Source organism: Galleria mellonella, unplaced genomic scaffold (assembly GCF_026898425.1).
Source record: "Galleria mellonella isolate WM207_F2 unplaced genomic scaffold, CSIRO_AGI_GalMel_v1 utg778, whole genome shotgun sequence".
In the NCBI taxonomy this organism is placed as follows: domain Eukaryota; kingdom Metazoa; phylum Arthropoda; class Insecta; order Lepidoptera; family Pyralidae; genus Galleria; species Galleria mellonella.
Window position 1 is genome coordinate 2,530,669 of NW_026442150.1, and position 20,940 is coordinate 2,551,608.

At 38.8% G+C, this 20,940-nt stretch overlaps 1 protein-coding gene across 1 annotated transcript; it reads left to right on the forward strand.

Moving 5' to 3' along the window:
* The first annotated feature begins 12 nt into the window (after positions 1-12).
* Positions 13-14,665, forward strand: LOC113510052 (uncharacterized). Its single transcript, XM_052901313.1, has 10 exons — positions 13-502; positions 3,412-3,527; positions 5,637-5,755; positions 6,195-6,361; positions 7,893-8,100; positions 9,478-9,608; positions 10,559-10,723; positions 12,773-12,862; positions 13,546-13,725; positions 14,397-14,665. The coding sequence occupies exons 1-10, from the start codon at positions 95-97 to the stop codon at positions 14,505-14,507; spliced, it is 1,695 nt and encodes a 564-aa protein (XP_052757273.1). The 5' UTR covers positions 13-94; the 3' UTR covers positions 14,508-14,665.
* The last annotated feature ends 6,275 nt before the right edge of the window (positions 14,666-20,940 follow it).

A 20,940-nucleotide genomic window follows, 5' to 3' on the forward strand; every position in this document is an offset into this window, starting at 1 on the left:
TTCTAACTAGAAATGTCAAGTTAAATGTCAATGAAAGTCAATTATTTTTAAGGTTATAAATTTCGCAATCACGGCTTTCCTATTGAAGTCCGAAATGTTATGTAGGAAATTCAAACAAATATTCTTTAATAGGTCCATGTTAAATGATAAAGTGCAATATTATCTGCTATCATCACGTTTATCGAAGCGATGCGTACTGTTGGATAGTTTATTGACAATATCCAGAGGCGAACGGAGAATGTCGTATTTTCGTCTTACTCTAAAAGATTTGCGTGTTACGAGGCTGTGGAATGTTTGGAGACGCAATTGTTTTGTTAGTGCGGTGGTGAAAAGATGTAGGAAGGATGTGAGCGTGCGCGAAATGATACAGGCATTCAGGCACGCAATTCTGCGACCAAGACGAACTTTACTATTGTCGGCTACCGCTGCGTATAATAATCATGCAGAAGACAACGAACCGACGCCTAGCTGCGCCGAAAGTATCACAGATGAAGAACTAGAGGTTTGTTAAAAAAAAAAAACTTTTTTATTCCTTATTTCCATTTTTAAATTTTACTCTACACATATTTATAGTAAAGATAAGATATCATAAACAATAGTATTGATTTTTATTATACGACTGATAAAAGTTTATTTGTTTCAAGATTATACAAATTTAGATTTTAATGAAATAGTAATACATTTTTACTAGAGATATTGTTATATAAACCCTGTCATTATTGTACAATATTACATTAAAATATTTTTTTTTTTTTACATACCACAAAGGTGTCAAACAAGCATACAGCCCATCTGATGGTAAATGGTTACTGTAACCTATGGATGCCTGCAACACTAGGGGGTGTCATATGCACATTGCTCTCCCTGAAGAAACCTTAATTTACTCTTTTTGAAAAAAGTCTTTACTATACTAAAATATATAAAGTAAAATGGTTTGTTTGTTGAAATGTGATAAACTCTTTAACTGGCAATCAGATTTGAAAAACGAGAAAGTTTATAAGCTATTTAACATCCCAATATGACAATGGGTGAAGCCACAGGATACAGTTATAAAATAATGTGGATATGAATCTATTATTACTTGTTGTTCTAATTGCTTTTTTTTATGCAACTTAGAATAGCAAACAAGCTGACTGCCCATCTGTAGAAAGTGGTAACCCTCACCTATAGGCATGAGCAGTACTATGGACATAACCGAGTATATTATTTCATTCATAATACCCCCCCCATATGTTGCCATTCCTGAGGACTTAGGTATTATTCCTCTGTACCCTGTAAATTCACTGCCATATCCCACCCTTCAAACTGAAACACAGTCATGCAATCACAGATGCTTCAATGTTGAAATATGAATGAGACAGAGGTGCCCAAGCAAATGACTTTTGTGAAAAATCAATGTGCTTAATCAATTGTCATAAAATTTGCTATCGACATTGTTTTTTAACTGTTTAATTCTATTATAAAGGCTATTATTTATTCTAATAAATAGCTAATAAAGTGCCAGTTATATAAACAACTGATATAGAATTTTTTTTATGTTTCATCATATAATCATTTATATAACCATGATTGCTGATTGTGTTTAAGGAAAGTTCCCAGGAGAGGGCTCCGCTCTGTGAAATAACAAGTAGATTGTTAAGTATTTTCTTGGGTCCCCCACTTGGATTTCAATTTAATATTTAAAGATGTCGAGTACTGTTGTAGTGTAAATACTTCTTGGTAGTTAGTTTTTTTATTGTACCTGTCTGTTACAGAATTGTCACCTTAATAAAATTGTCTTGCTACTAAAAACATCACTGGATTCCTATTATTTATTGTCCTCTGATATTTAGCGCAAACTATATATACAAAAAGTACTTAATGTGAATCCTTTATTTAAAAAAAACACTCAAGACAAAAGCAAAGTGTAATAACTTTCTAATATTAAGTGTATTTTATAATAAACTAGCGGCCCAGTACGTGCTTCGCTACATATAAAGTGAAATAAGAATAAAAAAAATTTTTACATCAAATTCATTTATTCAAATAAAAAATTATTTTATTAATTGCTAGCTATTTTAATTGTCACAACACTAAAAAAAGTTTAAATTTGACAGCACAATGCCCATCTTAAAAAAAAGTTTGAATTTGACACAAAAATCCCCATTAACAAAATGATCCGCCATTTATTGAATTCATTTGTTACAAAAAATGTGATAAATGAAGAACTGCTGGATCGATTTTGTGCAAACTTCACATAAACCATCTACTAAATAGTGCCAACAAAGCCTAAACATTTGGTTTAGATAGGTGAGTCCCCTTCTTGAGTTATAAAATTACAACGAAAAGTGACATTAATTCTTATATATATAGATTTGTCAGTTTCCTATTTTGGTAGAATTATAGTAAAATTTCTATTATCTGAATCAAATAACACCAGGGGGTATTCTGTATAATCGAAAATCCAGATAACGGATTTCAAAGTAAAAGAAAACAATAATAAAATTTTTAATTAATTTTTTTTTTATTATTTAAAGGTTTTTACATATGTCATTTAGACAATACAATATAAAAAAAAAATAATAGCTGTATTTCAACTGATCAGTTTGTTTATAGCATTATATGTGATTTTTGTAGGTTGATATAATTTTTTTTATTTATGAACCGATTGAAATAAAACAATAAATGTTAAGTGAAGTAAACTGCAATGCATTAGTGAAAACTGCATTCACATCGATTAAGCCGTTTCTGAAATTAGGCCGCACGAACTACAGACGAAAATTCTAAAAAATGATTGATTTGGGTTCTATTGCCTTCATAAAGCCCCCCTACAATAGTTTTTTTATATATATCTTTCATGTATAGACAGCGGCCATTTACGATTTTATTATATCTATTGATATAGTATTAAGTCCACATATTGTTTTTTTTTATTTATTTATTTATTCATTAGTACAAATATGTGTACATGGCGGACTTAATGCTAAAAGCATTCTCTGCCAGTCAACCATAGGGAAGTGTCAGAATACTCGAATGCGGTACTAGTAATTATTGATATACATACATACTAAAGTTACATATATAAACGAATAAATATATATGAATAACAAATATACTTACACATATATGACATATACTATATTATACACGAAATTGAGAATAATATAAAGCACTTACTAATAATTTTTTGTAATGTGGTCAATACAAAAATAAATTAATGAATACTTGTAATTGTTTGTATCTATAATAAGTTTACTATTGTAATCTTATTGAGGGAAGAATAAAAGAGTATCTATCTTTTTAACTGTTTTCCAAAAAATCCATTGTTCACTGCCAAGTAACAATAATGTTACATTTAACACCATGCTTCACTGATCAGGTTTTTCAGTCAGTTTTGCCCTACTAATAAATTATGTTCATAATTTATTTCAGGCTCTCTTGACGGAGCTGGACAGCGTCGAGGAACTATCCAAGTCCACTCTGTTCTGCACGAGCTGCGGCAAAAGACTTGTCGTCGACAAAAAACAACCAGGCATACGTTATTGTGTGTGAGTATATAAACAAAAGTACAGTAAAAGTCGGGGGGAAAGGGATTATTAGTAATGGTGTCTAACTGGCCCATTGCCAGCAATACACCCATATCAGGTCGACCTCCAAACGGTTCCCCCTGGAAACCATAATGGTTAATTCTAGCAGAATTGCTCACGAGGGGCTAACTGACCTGCTTTCATCATCCATCATCCCTCACTGGTGCTCCGCCAGCGTATATCGATGGCGCAGGCGGGGTTACCATTCCATTATCATCCATTAAAAAAAAAGTACAGTAAAAGTTCTTTATTCGCGGGGGTTTTTTTTATGCTTGAAAATGGCATGTTTACCCCTCCTGCGCTATCGGTGTACACTAGCGGGGTACCAGTAAGCGGTGATAGGTGAGGATGAAAAAGCAGGTCAGTTAGCCCATCGTGACGAATTCAATGTAAAATGGTCACGATAGTTTCCAGGGGGACCCGCGTGGAGGTCGACCCGACAGGGTATATTGATAGCAATGGGGACTACACTCCCCATTACTAACAATCCCTTCCCCCCTTTATTCGCGGGGTATAAGTTCTGTAAATATACCGCGAATACAGAAAGCCGAACCACTTATACAGCGGCAATGGCATTTGACAATATACTTTAAATATAGTTGTTATAAGGTCTGTTTTATTTTTTTATTAGGCCATTTGCCGACACGTTTACAAAGGATACCGATTCCTTTTTATTAATATACAACGATTTTTTTTTAATGGGGGAAAATAATATGGTAGCCCCGTCTGCGCTAACGGGATACGCTGGCGGAGCACCAGTGAAGAGTGATAGATGAGAATGAAAACAGGCCAGTTAGCCCATCATGATGAATTCATCAGGAATTAACCATGATAGTTTTCAGGGGGAACCGCGAGCAGGTCGACGTGGTTGGGTATATTGCTAGCAATGGGATTATCAGTCTCCATTACTAACAATCCTTTTCCCTCTAATATACAATGATTAGATCCGCGAATTCAGAAATATTTAGCCGCGAATCTAGGAATTGGGTCGCATTTTTTTAATCCGCAAATGGTGAATAAAGGAAGGGTGAATAATGGGCTTTTACTATATTAAAACCAGATTAATAAGTCACCAGAGGGAGACTTTGTACAAAAGTCGTTTGCTTGGGTACCACTGTCCCATTCGTGTTTCTACCTTGAAGCAGTAGTGTTTGCATGGCTATGTTTCGGTTTGAAGGGTGGAATATGGCGTGAATTTACTGGGTACAGAGGAATAACCCCGCTCGCGCTATCGGTATACATTGGCGGGGCACCAGTAAAGGGTTATTGGTGAGGATAAAAAGGCAGGTCAGTTAACCCATCGGGATGAATACACCTGGAATTCAGCACGATGGTTTTCGGAGGGGACCACGTTGAGGTCGACCTGACAGGGTATATTGCTAGCAATGGGACTGGTAGTCCACATTACTATCAATCCATTCCCCTCTGAAAAGGCAGGTCTGTCAGCCCATCGTATCAAATTGTTTTTTTTATACCACAGGTGGCAATCAAGCATACGGCCCACCTGATAGTAAGTGATTACCGTAGCCTATGAACGCCTGCGATACCAGGGGTATTACGCGCGCGTTACCGACCCTGAAGAAACCTCTTTACCCCCCTTTTGAAGAACCCCATGCTGTAGTCTCTTGGGAAAACCTCGGCAGGGAGCTCATTCCATAACCTGAGTGTTCGTGGGAGAAAACATGTCTTCAACGATAAATTAGTTACGATGGTTTCCAGGTGCAACCGCGTGGAGGTCGACCTGATAGAGCATATGGATAGTAATGAGGACTAACCTCTACTCATTACTAACAATCCCTTTCCGTGGGGGGGAAAGGGATTGTTAGCAATGGAGTTTGACAGCCCTATTGCTAGCAATATGCCATATTAGGTCGACCTCCACGTGGTTCCCCCTGGAAACCATCGTGAACAATTCTTGTTGAATTCGTCACGATAGGATAACTGACCGGCTTCATCCTCACTGGTGCCTCGCCGGTGTATACCCATAGCACGGATGGGGTCACCATTCCAATATCACCCATTAAAAAAAAACCCTAGTCGGCACTAGTTCATAGTAATACATTATTGTAGGTGCAAAGATGTACCCCGAAAAGACGAGTCGGACGGCTGGGTACCGTATATGGAAGCGGAGGACGTCGTTATATGGCGGAAAGAGTACAAGCCGGGCCAAGGATTGTACGCGTACAAAGGTAGTACAATGTTTTATTAAGTGTATCCGCTTTTTTTTTTGTTTTTTATACCACCTGATGGTAAGCGGTTACTGTAGCCTATGAACGCCTGCAATACCAGAGGTATTACGCGAACGCCAACCCTGAAGAAACCTTTTTACCCCCTTTTGAAGAAGAAGAAGAAAGAAAGAAGAACTTATAGTTCACATATTATGAAACAATTTTTTTTATACAACTTAGAATGGCAAATAAGCTGACGGCCCACTTGATGGAAAGTGGTAACCGTCGCCTATAGACATGAGCAGTACCATGCACATAACAGAGTATACTGTTTCGTCCATGATACCCCCCATGCGTTGCCATTCCTGAGGACTCAGGTGTTATTCCTCTTTACCCTGTAAATTCTTAATATTTTAATAGCAGATATACAGTAAATAGACAGAGGTATTGTCTTCACCAGTGTACGGACGGTACAAAGAGGTTCGGGCTGAGGACTTCGCAGCAGTGCAAGTGGACGGCGCGTACCGGCGCGTGTGGGACACGGCGGTGGCGGCGCTCAGCGTGGTGGAGCGCCGCGCCAACGGGCTCCGGGACCAGGCCGTGCTGCACTGGGAGGTGTTGTGGCCGGTGAGTTGAGTTCGTTAGTACTGGCAGGTGTGGTCGGTAAGTTGAGTTCGTCAGTACTGGCAGATGTGGTCGGTGAGTTGAGTTTATTAATACAGGGAGGTGTTGTAGCCGGTGAGTTGAGTTCGTCAGTACTGGGAAGTGTGACGATGAGTTAAGTTCGTCAGAACTGGGAAGTGTGGCCAGTGAGTTGAGTTCGTCAGAACTGGGAAATGTAGCCAGTGAGTTGAGTTCGTCAGTACTGGCAGGTGTGGTCGGTGAGTTGAGTTCGTCAGTACTGGCAGGTGTGGACGGTGAGTTGAGTTCGTCAGTACTGGCAGGTGTGGTCGGTGAGTTGAGTTCGTCAGTACTGGCAGGTGTGGACGGTGAGTTGAGTTCGTCAGTACTGGCAGGTGTGGTCGGTGAGTTGAGTTCGTCAGTACTGGCAGGTGTGGTCGGTGAGTTGAGTTCGTCAGTACTGGCAGGTGTGGTCGGTGAGTTGAGTTCGTCAGTACTGGCAGGTGTGGTCGGTGAGTTGAGTTTATTAATACAGGGAGGTGTTGTAGCCGGTGAGTTGAGTTCGTCAGTACTGGGAAGTGTTACGATGAGTTAAGTTCGTCAGAACTGGGAAGTGTGGCCAGTGAGTTGAGTTCGTCAGTACTGGCAGATGTGGACGGTGAGTTGAGTTCGTCAGTACTGGCAGGTGTGGACGGTGAGTTGAGTTCGTCAGTACTAGCAGGTGTGGTCGGTGAGTTGAGTTTATTAATACAGGGAGGTGGTGTGGTCGGTGAGTTGAGTTTATTAATACAGGGAGGTGTTGTGGTCGGTGAGTTGAGTTCGTCAGTACTGGCAGGTGTGGACGGTGAGTTGAGTTCGTCAGTACTAGCAGGTGTGGTCGGTGAGTTGAGTTTATTAATACAGGGAGGTGGTGTGGTCGGTGAGTTGAGTTTATTAATACAGGGAGGTGGTGTGGTCGGTGAGTTGAGTTCGTCAGTACTGGCAGGTGTGGTCGGTGAGTTGAGTTTATTAATACAGGGAGGTGTTGTAGCCGGTGAGTTGAGTTCGTCAGTACTGGGAGATGTTATGTCTTACATCAGATGGGCCGTCAGCTTGTTTGCCATTCTAACTTGTATAAAAATAAATAACTTTTATTTGTATTTTAAACTCAAAAAAGGTGCGTAAGAGCCATGTTTAAAATTTAAAAAAATACTGACAGCCATAAATATATCAAACAATACAATATATTGACAGTACCTTCATTGTACATATATTTTTCTTCGAATGGATGATAATAGAATGGTAACCCCGCCTGCGCTATCGGTATAGGCCAGCGGGGCACCAGTGAGGGATGATAGGTGAGTTACCCCATCGTGATGAATACACTTGGAATTCAGCACAAAGGTTTACAGGACGGTTTTGCGTATATTGCTAGTAATGGGGTCCTTAGTCTCCATTATTAACAATCCCTCCCCCCCAGGACTGAGGTGTTATTCCTCTGTACCCTGTAAATTCACTGCCTTATAAATTAATCTTGTATCTTTTTATTGTTTTTCAGAGATTATTTGCGAACAGAGATTACGTGTATATAAGGAGGCACAAAGAGTTCGAAACCACGTCCAGATCTAGTTCACACATGCAGTCCATGTTCGACCCGCCCCCCAGCCCTGTACCACGAACACAAGTCGACACGCAGCGGCCCAGCGTGCACTCGAAAGCGAAACGGATAGCCATGGAGAACTACGAGAGGGAAAAGGACAACAAATGTATGTAGTAATCAATCAATCAATACATATAATAAAATCGTAACTGGTTTCTGTCTGTACATGGAAGGTGTATAAGAGAAACTATTATAGGGAGGCTTTATGAACCCAAAACAATTGTTTTTTTAGATTTTTTGTTTATTTATTTGTTTGTTTGTACGTTTGTGCACGCTAATCTCAGAAACGGCTTAGCAGATTTGAATGCGATTTTCACTAATGCGTTACGGTTTACCATCATTTGTGGCCCAGCATTTTGCCTCTTCTATTCTCTATTGTTTTTATCACAAAATAAATAAATGAAATAAGATTTAATAATAATATTATAATAATAATATTTCTTTATGTATAGATTACAAAGATCCATTCTTGTTAGTAACAATTGACCTTAAACTATGTTAGTAGAAAAAAAAATACAAAATTCATTTTATGGCCCCTATAATAATTTTGACCCACAATGAGAGGATCGGGCTATCGTATTTATTACACAATACCCACAGAACGCTGTCACTGCTGCCACGCAATCGGTATAAAAGAGATGCGATCCGTTTGCGTCTGATGGCATAGAAGTCACCTGTCCATGCCGCTGCAAACATTGTGGATGCAGTACAAAAACGTGGCAACCGTAACAACACCATGAAAACATTATTGTATTGAACACGCAGAGCGCTGTATGCCCGTTCTATGGGTGTATAGTTAACCCATAGGCTGCTCGTATAAAAAAATTGGCAATATTTAAAAACTCTCCATACCTCGTAAATACTGTATTTCCTATTCTTCTCTGACATCGGCGGCCATTTTTTTTTAATAATGGAATGACAACCCCGACTCCGCAGGGGGGAGAAGGGATTGTTAGTAATGGGGATTGGTAGCTCCATTGCTAACAATATACCCTGTCAGGCCGACCTCCTCGTGTTTCCCCCTGGAAACCATCGTGATTGATTAATTGTTACATTCGTCACGGTGGGCTAACTGACCTGCTTCGTCCTCATCTATCATCCCTCACTGGTGCCCCGCCGGTGTATACCGACAGCGCAGGCGGGGTTACTATTCCATTATCATCTATTAAAAAAAAAAACCGACTCCGCTACCAGTATACGCTGGAGGGCCACCAGTGAGTTATGCAACTTAGAATGGCAAACAAGCTGACGGCCCACCTGATGGAAAGTGGTAACCGTCGCCTATAGACATGAGCAGTACCATGGACATAACAGAGTATACTGTTTCGCCCATGATACCCCCATGCGTTGCCATTCCTGAGGACTCCAACCAATCCAACCGTAAATTGGTAGTTATTTCACAAAAAAATTTAGACTTGATAATTTTGTGCGGAACCCCTGTGCGCGAGTCCCACTCGTACTTGACCGGCGTTTTTTTTTTTAGGTGCAAACAAAGTATTCGTGATAGTGTCCCGGTCGTGCGAGCACGCTGACGTGCCGGAGACGAAGCACGCCATCCGCGTCTCGGAGTACTGGAGCCATATGGTGGTGAAGACCTTGAACGGCGACGATAAGGTACGGGTACTGTTCTATGCCGGGACCACACGGCAATTTTTGTTATTATGTTAATTATTATTTTTTTATATACATACTAGTTGACTCGGCAAACGTTGTTTTACCATATACATTATTTCTAGAACTATAAATGAAAATATATCGTACTACAACCATTATATTCGATTGTCATCTTGCAACCTTATTGAGGCATATAAAAAACGCGATTAAAAAACAGGGGTTGATGGTAAAAGAGTGTAAATTTGAAATTGTATGTATTTTTCAATGCTAAATCATAATAAAATAAAAATAAAAAAAAAATTGTAAAAAAAAATACAAATAAAAAATATTTAGGGGCGGATTACTCTTACCATTGAGGGGTATGAAAAATAGATGTTGGCCGATTCTCAGACCTACCCAATATGCACACAAAATTTTATAAAAATCGGTAAACTCGTTTTGGAGGAGTTTGGTAACAAACACCGGGACACGAGAATTTTATATATTAGATTTAACATAATTCTGTTTTTTTTTGTTTGTTTTTTTTTTTATACAACTTAGAATGGCAAACGAGCTGACGGCCCACCTGATGGAAAGTGGTAACCGTTACCTATACACATGAGCAGTACCGTGGACATAACAGAGTATACTGTTTCGCCCATGATACCCCCCATGCGTTGCCATTCCTGAGGACTCGGGTGTTATTCCTCTGTACCCTGTAAATTCACGCCATATCCCACCCTTCAAACCGAAACACACAACTGCTTCACGGTTAAAACACGAATGGGACAGAGGTACCTAAGCAATCGACTTTTGTATAAAGTCTCCCACTGGTAACACTTTACTTTGTAATCGTTAACATTCTTTGAAGGAAATAATAAAAAAAAATTAATTATTCATTCAATAATTGTTCATTAAATAGGTCAAATAAAAAAAAAACATCTTGTACATTTTACTCGGCTTGTCACCAGCCGGGCATGGAGTTCGTGCTAACGTATTACGACGAACCGGCGGTGGGTGGACTGCCGAGCGGCGTGGCAACCTGGGCGACGGGCCGCGCCGCGCCGGCCTACCTGCTGCGGATGCGGCGCGCCGCCGCCGACTACGCCGCCTGGCGCGCCGGTCGCGCCGATCAGGTCGGTGGTTCGCAGTGTTCTTCACTTAACCTTTCTGCAGAGAAACGGATAGTCCCATTGCTGTAATACAGTCACTGATTTCCACCACCGTACAACCCGCCACAAACTAAAGTTTCATCCCAACCATCTGGACGAGTGGCGGTCTTCCATCGTGCGTTTTTCAAGGCACTTTCTCCCACGCACAACCATTCTTTGGAATCAACTTCCAGCAGCAGTATTTCCGAACCGATACGACAACATAACCTTCAAGAAAAGAGTATATTCCTTTTTAAAAGGCCGGCAGCACACCTGCAATGCCGCTGATGTTGTAAGTGATCATGGGCAGCGGTAGTCACTTGCCATCAGGTGAGACGCATGCCCGTTTGCCCCCTGTGTTGTAAAAAAAAATGTCAAAGATACGGCCCGCGGGCCGCTTCCGGCCCTAGGGCCGTATGAATAAGGCCCGCGATCGCAATGTGTCACATAAAGAATCATGTTTTTAGAGCTTTTAGACTTCATTCCATTCCTCTAATAAATAAAACGTTATAATAATTCAGTTTTTTTTTTTTTATTTCCAATCTGGCCCACCTACGAATTCAAAATTTAATATATGGCCCTCTGCAAAATCAAGTTTGACATCTCAGCCGTAATACGTCCTGTCAGGTCGACCTCCACGCGGTTCCCCCTGGAAACCGTCGTGGTTAATTCTTGTCGAATTCGTCACAACGGGCCTGTTTTTATTTTCACCAGTCATCCCTTGCTGTTGCTTTGCGAACCTATTTTTTTTTTATACAACTTAGAATGGCAAACAAGCTGACGGCCCACTTGATGGAAAGTGGTAACCGTCGCCTATAGACAAGAGCAGTACTCTGGACATAACAGAGTATACTGTTTTGCCCATGATACCCCCATGCGTTGCTATTCCTAAGGACTCAGATGTTATTCCTCTGTACCCAGTAAACTTACGCCATATACCACCCTTCAAACCGAAACACAGTCATGCAAACACAACTGCTTCACGGTTGAAACACGAATAGGACAGAGGTACCCAAGCAATCGACTTTTGTACAAAGTCTCCCTCTGGTGAATGTTGAACAATGTTGCCCAACCTATACCAGGCAGGGGTTATCTTTCCATAATCATCCATTTAAAAAGAGTTAAATACATGTTTATCCGATAAATAGTGCCATTAGTGATGAATTATCGGATTATCCTCATTTAGTCATTTACCATTAGTAAACGCTAATGAGGTACCAGAGGGAGACTTTGTACAAAAGTCGATTGCTTGGGTACCTCTGTCCCATTCGTGTTTCAACCGTGAAGCAGTTGTGTTTGCATGGCTGTGTTTCGGTTTGAAGGGTGGGATATGGCGTGAATTTACCGGGTACAAAGGTATAACACCTGAGTTCTCAGGAATGGCAACGCATGGGGGGTATCATGGGCGAAACAGTATGTGTGGGTACTGTTATGTCTATGGTACTGCTCATGTCTATAGGCGACGGTTACCACTTTACATCAGGTGGGCCGTCAGCTTGTTTGCCATTTTAAGTTGTATAAAAAAAAAAGGTATGATAGGTCAGGAAAAATGCAAGTCAGTTGGCGCGACGAATTCGGCGAGAATTAACTACGATGGTTTCCAGGGGGACCACGTGCAGGTCGACCTTAAGCGTACATTTTTACCCATTAAATAAGTCTGCTTGATATCCAAATCTTAATGCGATTATTATACTGAACTGAAAACCAGTGGAAGGCCCATGTTTTTTTTTTTTTTTTTTTTTTTCATTTAAAGTCATGTAATCTATGATCTTATGTCATCGTATAAAGATATAATATTTTTTTAGTGAAATACTATGAAATACCTAAAAATGGCAATGTAATATACGTATTGAAATTCTACCACGACGCGCGGAAGCAGCTGTAGATATCGCGCGTCGTGTGGATCATACAATTTCAAATACGTACATACGGCTGTGGGGCATTTCCGGCGGGAAAATAATCTGAAAATCTGGCCAGCTCTAGAAGAAAGAGAGAGAAGGAAAGAAAAAACTTAATGTGCATTGACCATTTCAGGACCTCCCCGATTACATACCGTTTCGTCCATCGAACACGGCAGGGGAAGGGGAGAAGTCCACCACGAGAATTAAAGAGGAAGATATGGAGGTGAGGTCTTATTTCTTGTATAACTAGCTTTTTTTTTTGAATGGCTAAAAATGTTATGGTAACTCCGCCTGCGCTAACGGTATACGCTGGCAGAGCACCAGTGAAGGGTGATAGATAAGAATGAAAACAGGCCAGTTAGCCCATCATGATGAATTCATCAGGAATTAACCATGAGTTTCCAGGGGGAACCGCAAGGAGGTCGACCTGGTTGGGTATATTGCTAGCAATGGGATTCTCAGTCTCCATTACTAACAATTCCTTTTCCCCCTGTAACTAGTTTTGCCTGATAATCGATTAGAAATCGATTGTGTTTACTTAGAATAATTTAAAAATCGATTATTTGCCAATTACCAGAGGGAGGCTTTGTACAAAAGTCGTTTGCTTGGGTACCTCTGTCCCATTCGTGTTTCTACCGTAAAGCAGTTTTTGCATGGCTCTGTTTCGGTTTGAACGGTGGGATATGGCGTGAATTTACAGGGTACAGAGGAATAACATCTAAATCCTCAGTAATGGCAACGCATAGGAGGTATCATGGGCGAAACGGTATACTCTGTTATGTGCATGGTACTGCTCATGTGTATAGGCGACGGTTACCACTTTCCATCAGGTGGGCCGTCAGCTTGTTTGCCATTCTAAGTTGTATAAAAAAAATAAAGCCTAAGCTTATATTACTATTATTACAGTCATCCCGACAAGGTCCTGAACTCGAGAACTGTGAAGATTCCACCCGTGACCAGGGCACCCAGACGGAGGATCAGCGAAGTGCCCGTCCATCCCCGCGCCTTCACAGTAGGCAGGTTCGGGTGACGGCTCAGAACACGTCCTTGCCGAAACCTGATGCCAAATCGGGAGTGACAGCGAACGTGAGTTTATTATTTAGATCTGCCATGAATAAAAGGCCTGCAGCACACCTGCAATGCCGCTGGTGTTGTGGGTGATCATGGACGGCGGTAGTCACTTACCATCAGGTGAGACGCATGCTCGTTTGTCTCCTGTGTTGTAAAAAAAAAATCATTCAATATATATAATAAAATTGTAACTGATCGTTGTCTGAACATAGAAGATATATAAGAAGAATGCGGTTATCACTAATTCGTTGCGCGTTACTCCACTTAACTTTTAGTGTTTGTTTCATGTCAATCGGTTCATAAATAAAAAAGTTATGTCAAATTAAAGAATCACATATAAAATGCTATAAAATAACCGATCAGTTACATATTGTATTTTCCCCTTATATATATATATATATATATATATATATATATATATATAAATCATATTCAAATTGTATTTCTCTTGTTGTACAGCTAACTTCATACTGTGTTACCTGATCGTAACGCAAACACCTGTGAACTCAGTTCCAATAACACAAGTCTCACACAAAAAAAGTCCCTATTGTATAGACCAATAATATATATATATATATATATATATATATGTATATTAATATATATATATATATATATATATATATGTAGACATCGTATTAAAAAATAGATATAAATTTTAAAATTATATAACTCTTGTTGAACAGGCATCACCGCAAGAGGGCGACACCGATAAACAAGAAGAAGACAGCAGCAGCAGCAACAACAGCAACAGTAGCTGGTGGCGGTATCTATATCCGTTCTACTATTTTGTATGAGTTGGTTCGAAATGACCTCACGCGGATCATAATAGGGTTTGCTATTTATAACCCGCAAAGTTTAGTACGCCTCTCGCGGTGAGGTTGTAATATAAACAGGCCGGGGGGAAAGGGATTGTTAGTAATGGAGGCTAAAAATCCCATTGCTACCAATATACCCAACCAGGTCAACCTCCTCGCGGTTCCCCCTGGAAACTATCATGGTTAATTCCTGATGAATTCATCATGATGGTATAACTAGCCTGTTTTTATTTTCATCTATTATCTTCCACTGGTGGTTCGCCGGTGTATCCCGTTAGCGCAGGCGGGGTTACCATTCCATTTTCATCCATAAAAAAAATATAAACAGGTCAGTAGATTCACATCGGCGGGTTTTTTTTGATGGGTGAAGATGGTATGGTAACCCCGCCTGCGCTAACGGCATACGCTGGCGGAGCACCAGTGAAGGGTGATAGATGAGAATGAAAACAGGCCAGTTAGCCCATCATGATGAATTCATCAGGAATTAACCATGATAGTTTCCAGGGGGAACCGCGAGGAGGTCGATTAGGTTGGGTATATTGCTAGCAATGGGATTCTCAGTCTCCATTACTAACAATCCCTTTCTGCCCCACATCGGCGGGTTATAACCCTATTATGATTCGCGTACAATGGTGTTTATAAACGCCTGGATCTTCACGTAAAATCACCATAAGTTGGTACAGCCATATTAAATAAGCGATTATAGTGTCTTTCAATAGACGTTAAAGTGTTAATAAAGTAACCGACCCGAGAATAAGATGTCTCTCATCATCATATCAGCAGTTAATTGATGAACAAAGGTCTTCCTCTATTGGGGGCTTTGCGAGTAGTTGCTACGCTTGGCAGACGGGTTGACAACCGCAGTTTCGCGTTGGTGGTGTTTTAAAAGGGACGCTGATGCCTATCCCTCGATTAAGTTCCTTTAGTCGCCTCTTTCGATAGCCAGGGAAGGGGGGGGGGGGATAAAACTATCTGCTGATGTCCAATAAAAAGCAGTACGATTAAAAATCCGATTAATCGATCGAATGTTTCGATTCGATTTGTTATCGTTTTAATTTAGTGTTCCTGCGATGTAATCTTTAAAACTTGGTTACCTTACTATTAAGAACTATTGAAAGAGACTATAAATGTATTTCCTATCTGTAATACTGTTTTAGTCAATTCCCTAAACTTGCTATGTAAATTTTATATAAAGAGAACTAAATCGATATTGAGCCGAAGTAAATTGTACTCTATTGCACTTAGTTTAGGGTCGAAAATTGACGGGATAGGTACTTGCAGTTACGTCACTTATTTACATCCAATTATTTATATCGCAAGTAATGTGTTCTACATATAGTCAACTAGGTTTTTTTTTACATAACTTCGTGTCTAGTGTAGAAAAACAGGTCATAGTACATTTGATATAAAGTACATTTATCGATCAAATAGCATTACGTCCACTATGTTACCGAGAATAGATAATAGATGGCGTAACATGTCATCAAAGTGATGTAATGTGGTTAAAAAATACGGAACGACTGTACGCCAATTTTATAACAGAAATATGACTTACAACTCGTTCAATACGAATTGATTTATTTACAATTTGATCAGTTATTGTCTTTTTTTTTTTTTGTTGGAAGGAAGTAGACTGACCCTTTTATTCGTAAAAATGTTTCAAAAACCTACTTTAGCTATTGAACTGTTTTGTCTCTTTCTTTTGAGACAAATACCTATTTTGAAAGTGTCAAAACAGTGTAATAGTCAATGGGTGTAAATGGTATGGTAACCCCGCCTGTGCTAACGGGATACGCTGGCGGAGCACCAGTGAAGGGTGATAGATGAGAATGAAAACAGGCCAGTCAGCCCATCATGATGAATTCATCAGGAATTAACCATGATAGTTTCCAGGGTTGAACCGCGAGGAGGTCGACCTGGTTGTGTATATTGCTAGCAATGGGATCTCAGTCTCTATTACTAACAATCCCTTTCCCCCCACAGTGTAATAGTAAAATGTAACAGTGTTAAAGTGAAGTATTTCTTTTTTTAACTACTCTATGCTGTTAGCCGGAAGCCTTTACAGCTTCACCAGAAGAGAAACGAAGTGAGTGCATATGGCAGTCTGAACACGCGGAAAGACTTACGAAGCGGCCTTTAGCCGTCTCCTACCTAACGAATGCGACTCAAATAGTCTGAGGGCCCACGAGGTAATTCGAACCTCGGCTCAGATAGTCGTATCTCGATCCCCACCTGAATAGACAGGGGGATCGTTTCTGATAGATTTATGGGTTTTGTTTTTTACGAATAAGGTGGTAATTATTTTATACCACACTTATTAAGGTGTGGTATAAAAGATATTTATAATGAATATTGGGTATTGTATTGATGGGAAATCATAGGGTGGATTCTGAGACGCCATTCCTCTATCTCTTAATGTAAAATTTCAATTTGATAATTTCACGAAACAATTGTTTTATGGGCCATCATATAGTACCATATCATATTTTTTTTTTATAATGGGTGATAATAGAATAGTACCCCGCCTACTCTATTTAATATACTCTGGCGGGGCACCAGTGAGGGATGATAGATGAGGATGAAGCAGGTCAGTTAGCCCACCGTGACGAATCTAACAATAAATCAATCACAATGTTTTCCGGGGGGAACCACGAGGAGGTCTACCTGACAAGGTATATTGCTAGCAATGGAGCTACTAATCCCCATTACTAGCAATCCCTCCAATGAGCATAGGCTACCCTCTATTGGGGGGAGGGGGGGATTGCTAGTAGTTGCTACGCTTTGCAGATGGGTTGGCAACGCAGTTAGGTCTTGGAGATGTTTTAAGGGACGCCACTGTTCATCCCTCAACCCTTAAGTTCCCTTAGTCGCTACTTACGACACTCACGAGAAAAGAAGGGGTGGCCAATTCTGTACCAGGACTACACATGGCAAATCATTCTATAAATTTTGAGTGAATAAGTGAATGAATGTACTTTATTTGCATTATACAATATAGGGAATAAGCGAGACAATTTACAAACACAACGGCACAGTTGCATAAATGCAGTCATCGTATCATCATATCAGTTGCCACACTTGGCAGGCGGATTGGCAACCGCAGTCAGGCTTAAGAGATATTTAAGAGGGAGGATCTTTCGCCCTCCCTTAGTCGTCTCTTACGACACCTACGGGAAAGGAAGGGGTGGCCACCCCTATGCCGGGACCACACGGCTATAATTGAGAGCAATCATTTCAAGATAACCTTATGCTGTTAAATCTAATTGAAATTTTGAAATAAGAGATAGCTTTAGAGAGTTGGCGCCTCAGAATCGACCCCAATGACGTTATAGGTACGTTTAGAACTGATGGTTAAATTTTAGAATAGATTCGGTTAAGAGGATTACTGTCTAACGTGTCGTGGTTATAACGATGGTACTAATATCTATTTATTTAGTAATATCTATATACCAAAGACAAATATGTCGATTTTGAATTATTTTTACTGTTTTTTTTTTTAATAACTAAGTCTTACTTTTTGGATAAGATAAATTTAAACAAAGAATGATTGCCTAATTGCAATGTTAATACAGAACGCCATGGTGTTCAGGAATGGCAACGCATGTGGAGTACCATAGGCGGCACAGTATACTCTGTTATGTCCATGGTACTGTTCATGTCTAAAGGCAACGGTTAGAACTTTCCATCAGGTGGGCTATCAGTTTGTTTGCCATTCTAAGTTGCATACAAAAAGTATTGACACCAATTAATTTGATCTCAAGGTCACCTTTAAAGAACCATAAATGTACAAGGTCATAAGGTGACCTTGTCCCTTTGTCCCGGGACTACATTATAGTGTACTCACATTGTATCTTCTGTAATAATATTTTAACAGCGGATCCAGGACATCACTGTAATGTTAATCACGCCTAAAAGTGTTAAATGCCATTTCTCTAACAAACTTTCCTTCATTTTAATATCTATTATAGTTCCTAAATCGCTCACCAGAGGCAGCACCAACGTTTGCTCATTAATCGCATAAATAATACATCTTAAAAAGAAAGATGACTACAAATTTTCTACGAAAATCGATTTTCGTGTTTAATATTATATTAATTTTATATACTAAATTGGACGTATTAAACAAATTATACCTCACTGCTTATAACTTCGGTATTAAAAATTCAATGCAACAAAATGATCTTACTCTTATAACGTTTTAATCGATATATGTTTTTATTTTATTTAAGTCCGATTTAGTGATGGGTAATGTTCGATATCTATATATTGGGTTCTAGATATTGTTGACTATCCATTGCGATATCGACAATATCGGTCGGATATCTATATTCTTTATGAGCGGTTCTTTTATTTATTTATTTTACACTTTATTTCACCATTTATAAAATAGTACATACAGTTAATTTTAATGAGAAATGATACAAAAGGCGGCCTTATCGCTAAGGAATCTCTTCCAGGCAACCTTTGGGTAAAGGACATTGAAAAAAAGGCAAAGGGTAGGTGGCGCACTATTATACAGATACTAATATGTACAGACATATATACATACATATATACAAATATATATATAAACATGCACATACCAGGGTAAGGTGAAAAGTTCTCGACCTGACAAAATACCAGAGTATGGGAGTACCATACCAGATATGAGAAATCAGGAGATAAGGGGGGATGGCCGAGCATTTCGTATTCCAAATACCGCAGTTTTCCCATCGCCCACGCACCTTCATGTGCAAGTCTGTTTTAACGGAAACCATGCACGACGTTTACTGCAAAAATTCGTGTAAGTCAACTGTTTGAGAGAACAAGTTTAAACTTGTCATACGAACTAACGACACATGCACCTAGGCAAGAAAAAAATTTTTTTGCTGATCAGAACGCCATTTCTATGTCAGACCGAGAACTTTTCAATTTACTCTCGTACCTAATAGTACACATACAACAGGAGAGATCGAGAAACTGGAAAACGAAGAGAGAACATGGGAAAATAGCACTTAAAAGGAGAGATAGTAGGACTTAGGTTTTGAAGCTAGCGAGAGATTGAGCGCACCGAATAGAAGAAGGTAGTGAGTTCCACAGGCGATATTTATTTTAAATATTATATATTGGATACTGATAGATATCCAATATATGTGTTATTGGGCCAATATATGTATAGATATATATATATATATATATATATATATATATATATATATATATATATATATATATATATATATATATATACATATATATATATATATATATATATATATATCTGTATATTTGTTTATGTATTAATAGTTGTAGCACTTCAGCTGCCCGCTAACGAAATGCTTTCTTACTGTACTGGGTTGACTGGAAGAGATCTCTGTCAGAGATGAGTTCACCCTTGCTCACAATATTTATAATTATATTATTTTATATGTAACTTACAAGTGCAATAAAGAATATATATATATATATATATATATATATATATATATATATATATATATATATATATATATATATATATATATTGTAACTACGATATATAGATACTGCTGTATATTATATTACCCATCCTTAGTTTGAATTTGACACAAAATATAGCTATTATAAATATTTTCATATATTATCAAGCGACCAATGCAATGTTTTTTTTTTTTCACATTTATACTTAAACCAATATAATTATATAGATAATTGATGCCTTTACTAATCTATGTTATATTAATATAGAATTGTTAATATTAACCGGATGATTTTTTTTTTCGAATCTAGATTGAAAATATATATTTTTTTTTTATATATAATAGTGTCTAAGACCACATCATCGTAAAGATATGGATACCATCAGAGGGTCTACCATGAAATGTTTTCCGAAATTTCGGATCGAAACGAAACAAAAATATGACGTTAAAATTACATGATACGTACCGTTTAAAAATTAAAAAAATGCTAAAGTATCGTTCCTTTTTACTTTTATGGTAGAATTTATAACAAATGAAATGTTAGGCTACATTTACAGGGTCGATTTCGGTACGAACAAAAACACAAAATTGAGCCAGAAAATTCGGAATTTCATATCATGGTAGTCCCCCAGATATTTGGAGATATTTCGTTAATATTAATGATTCTTGTATTAGTATTTAGTAGGTATGATTACTAAATAGTAATTTTATTAACCAATATTAAATCTATCGATATAAATTCGAATAGATGCAGCAAGAGCCTGCAAGCATCATGTTGAACAAGTGTAGTATATTTTTTCTTTTATTATTTTTAAAAAAATCTCATCCCACCCGATCCCCTTTAAATACGCCTATGTCTACTATATTCGATTACGTCTTCCATCTTCAGCATTCCCCTTACAATACCAACATCACCTTCATATCAACCGTTAACTGTCCACTGCTGAAACTCCTCTTATATAGCGAGTTTTTCC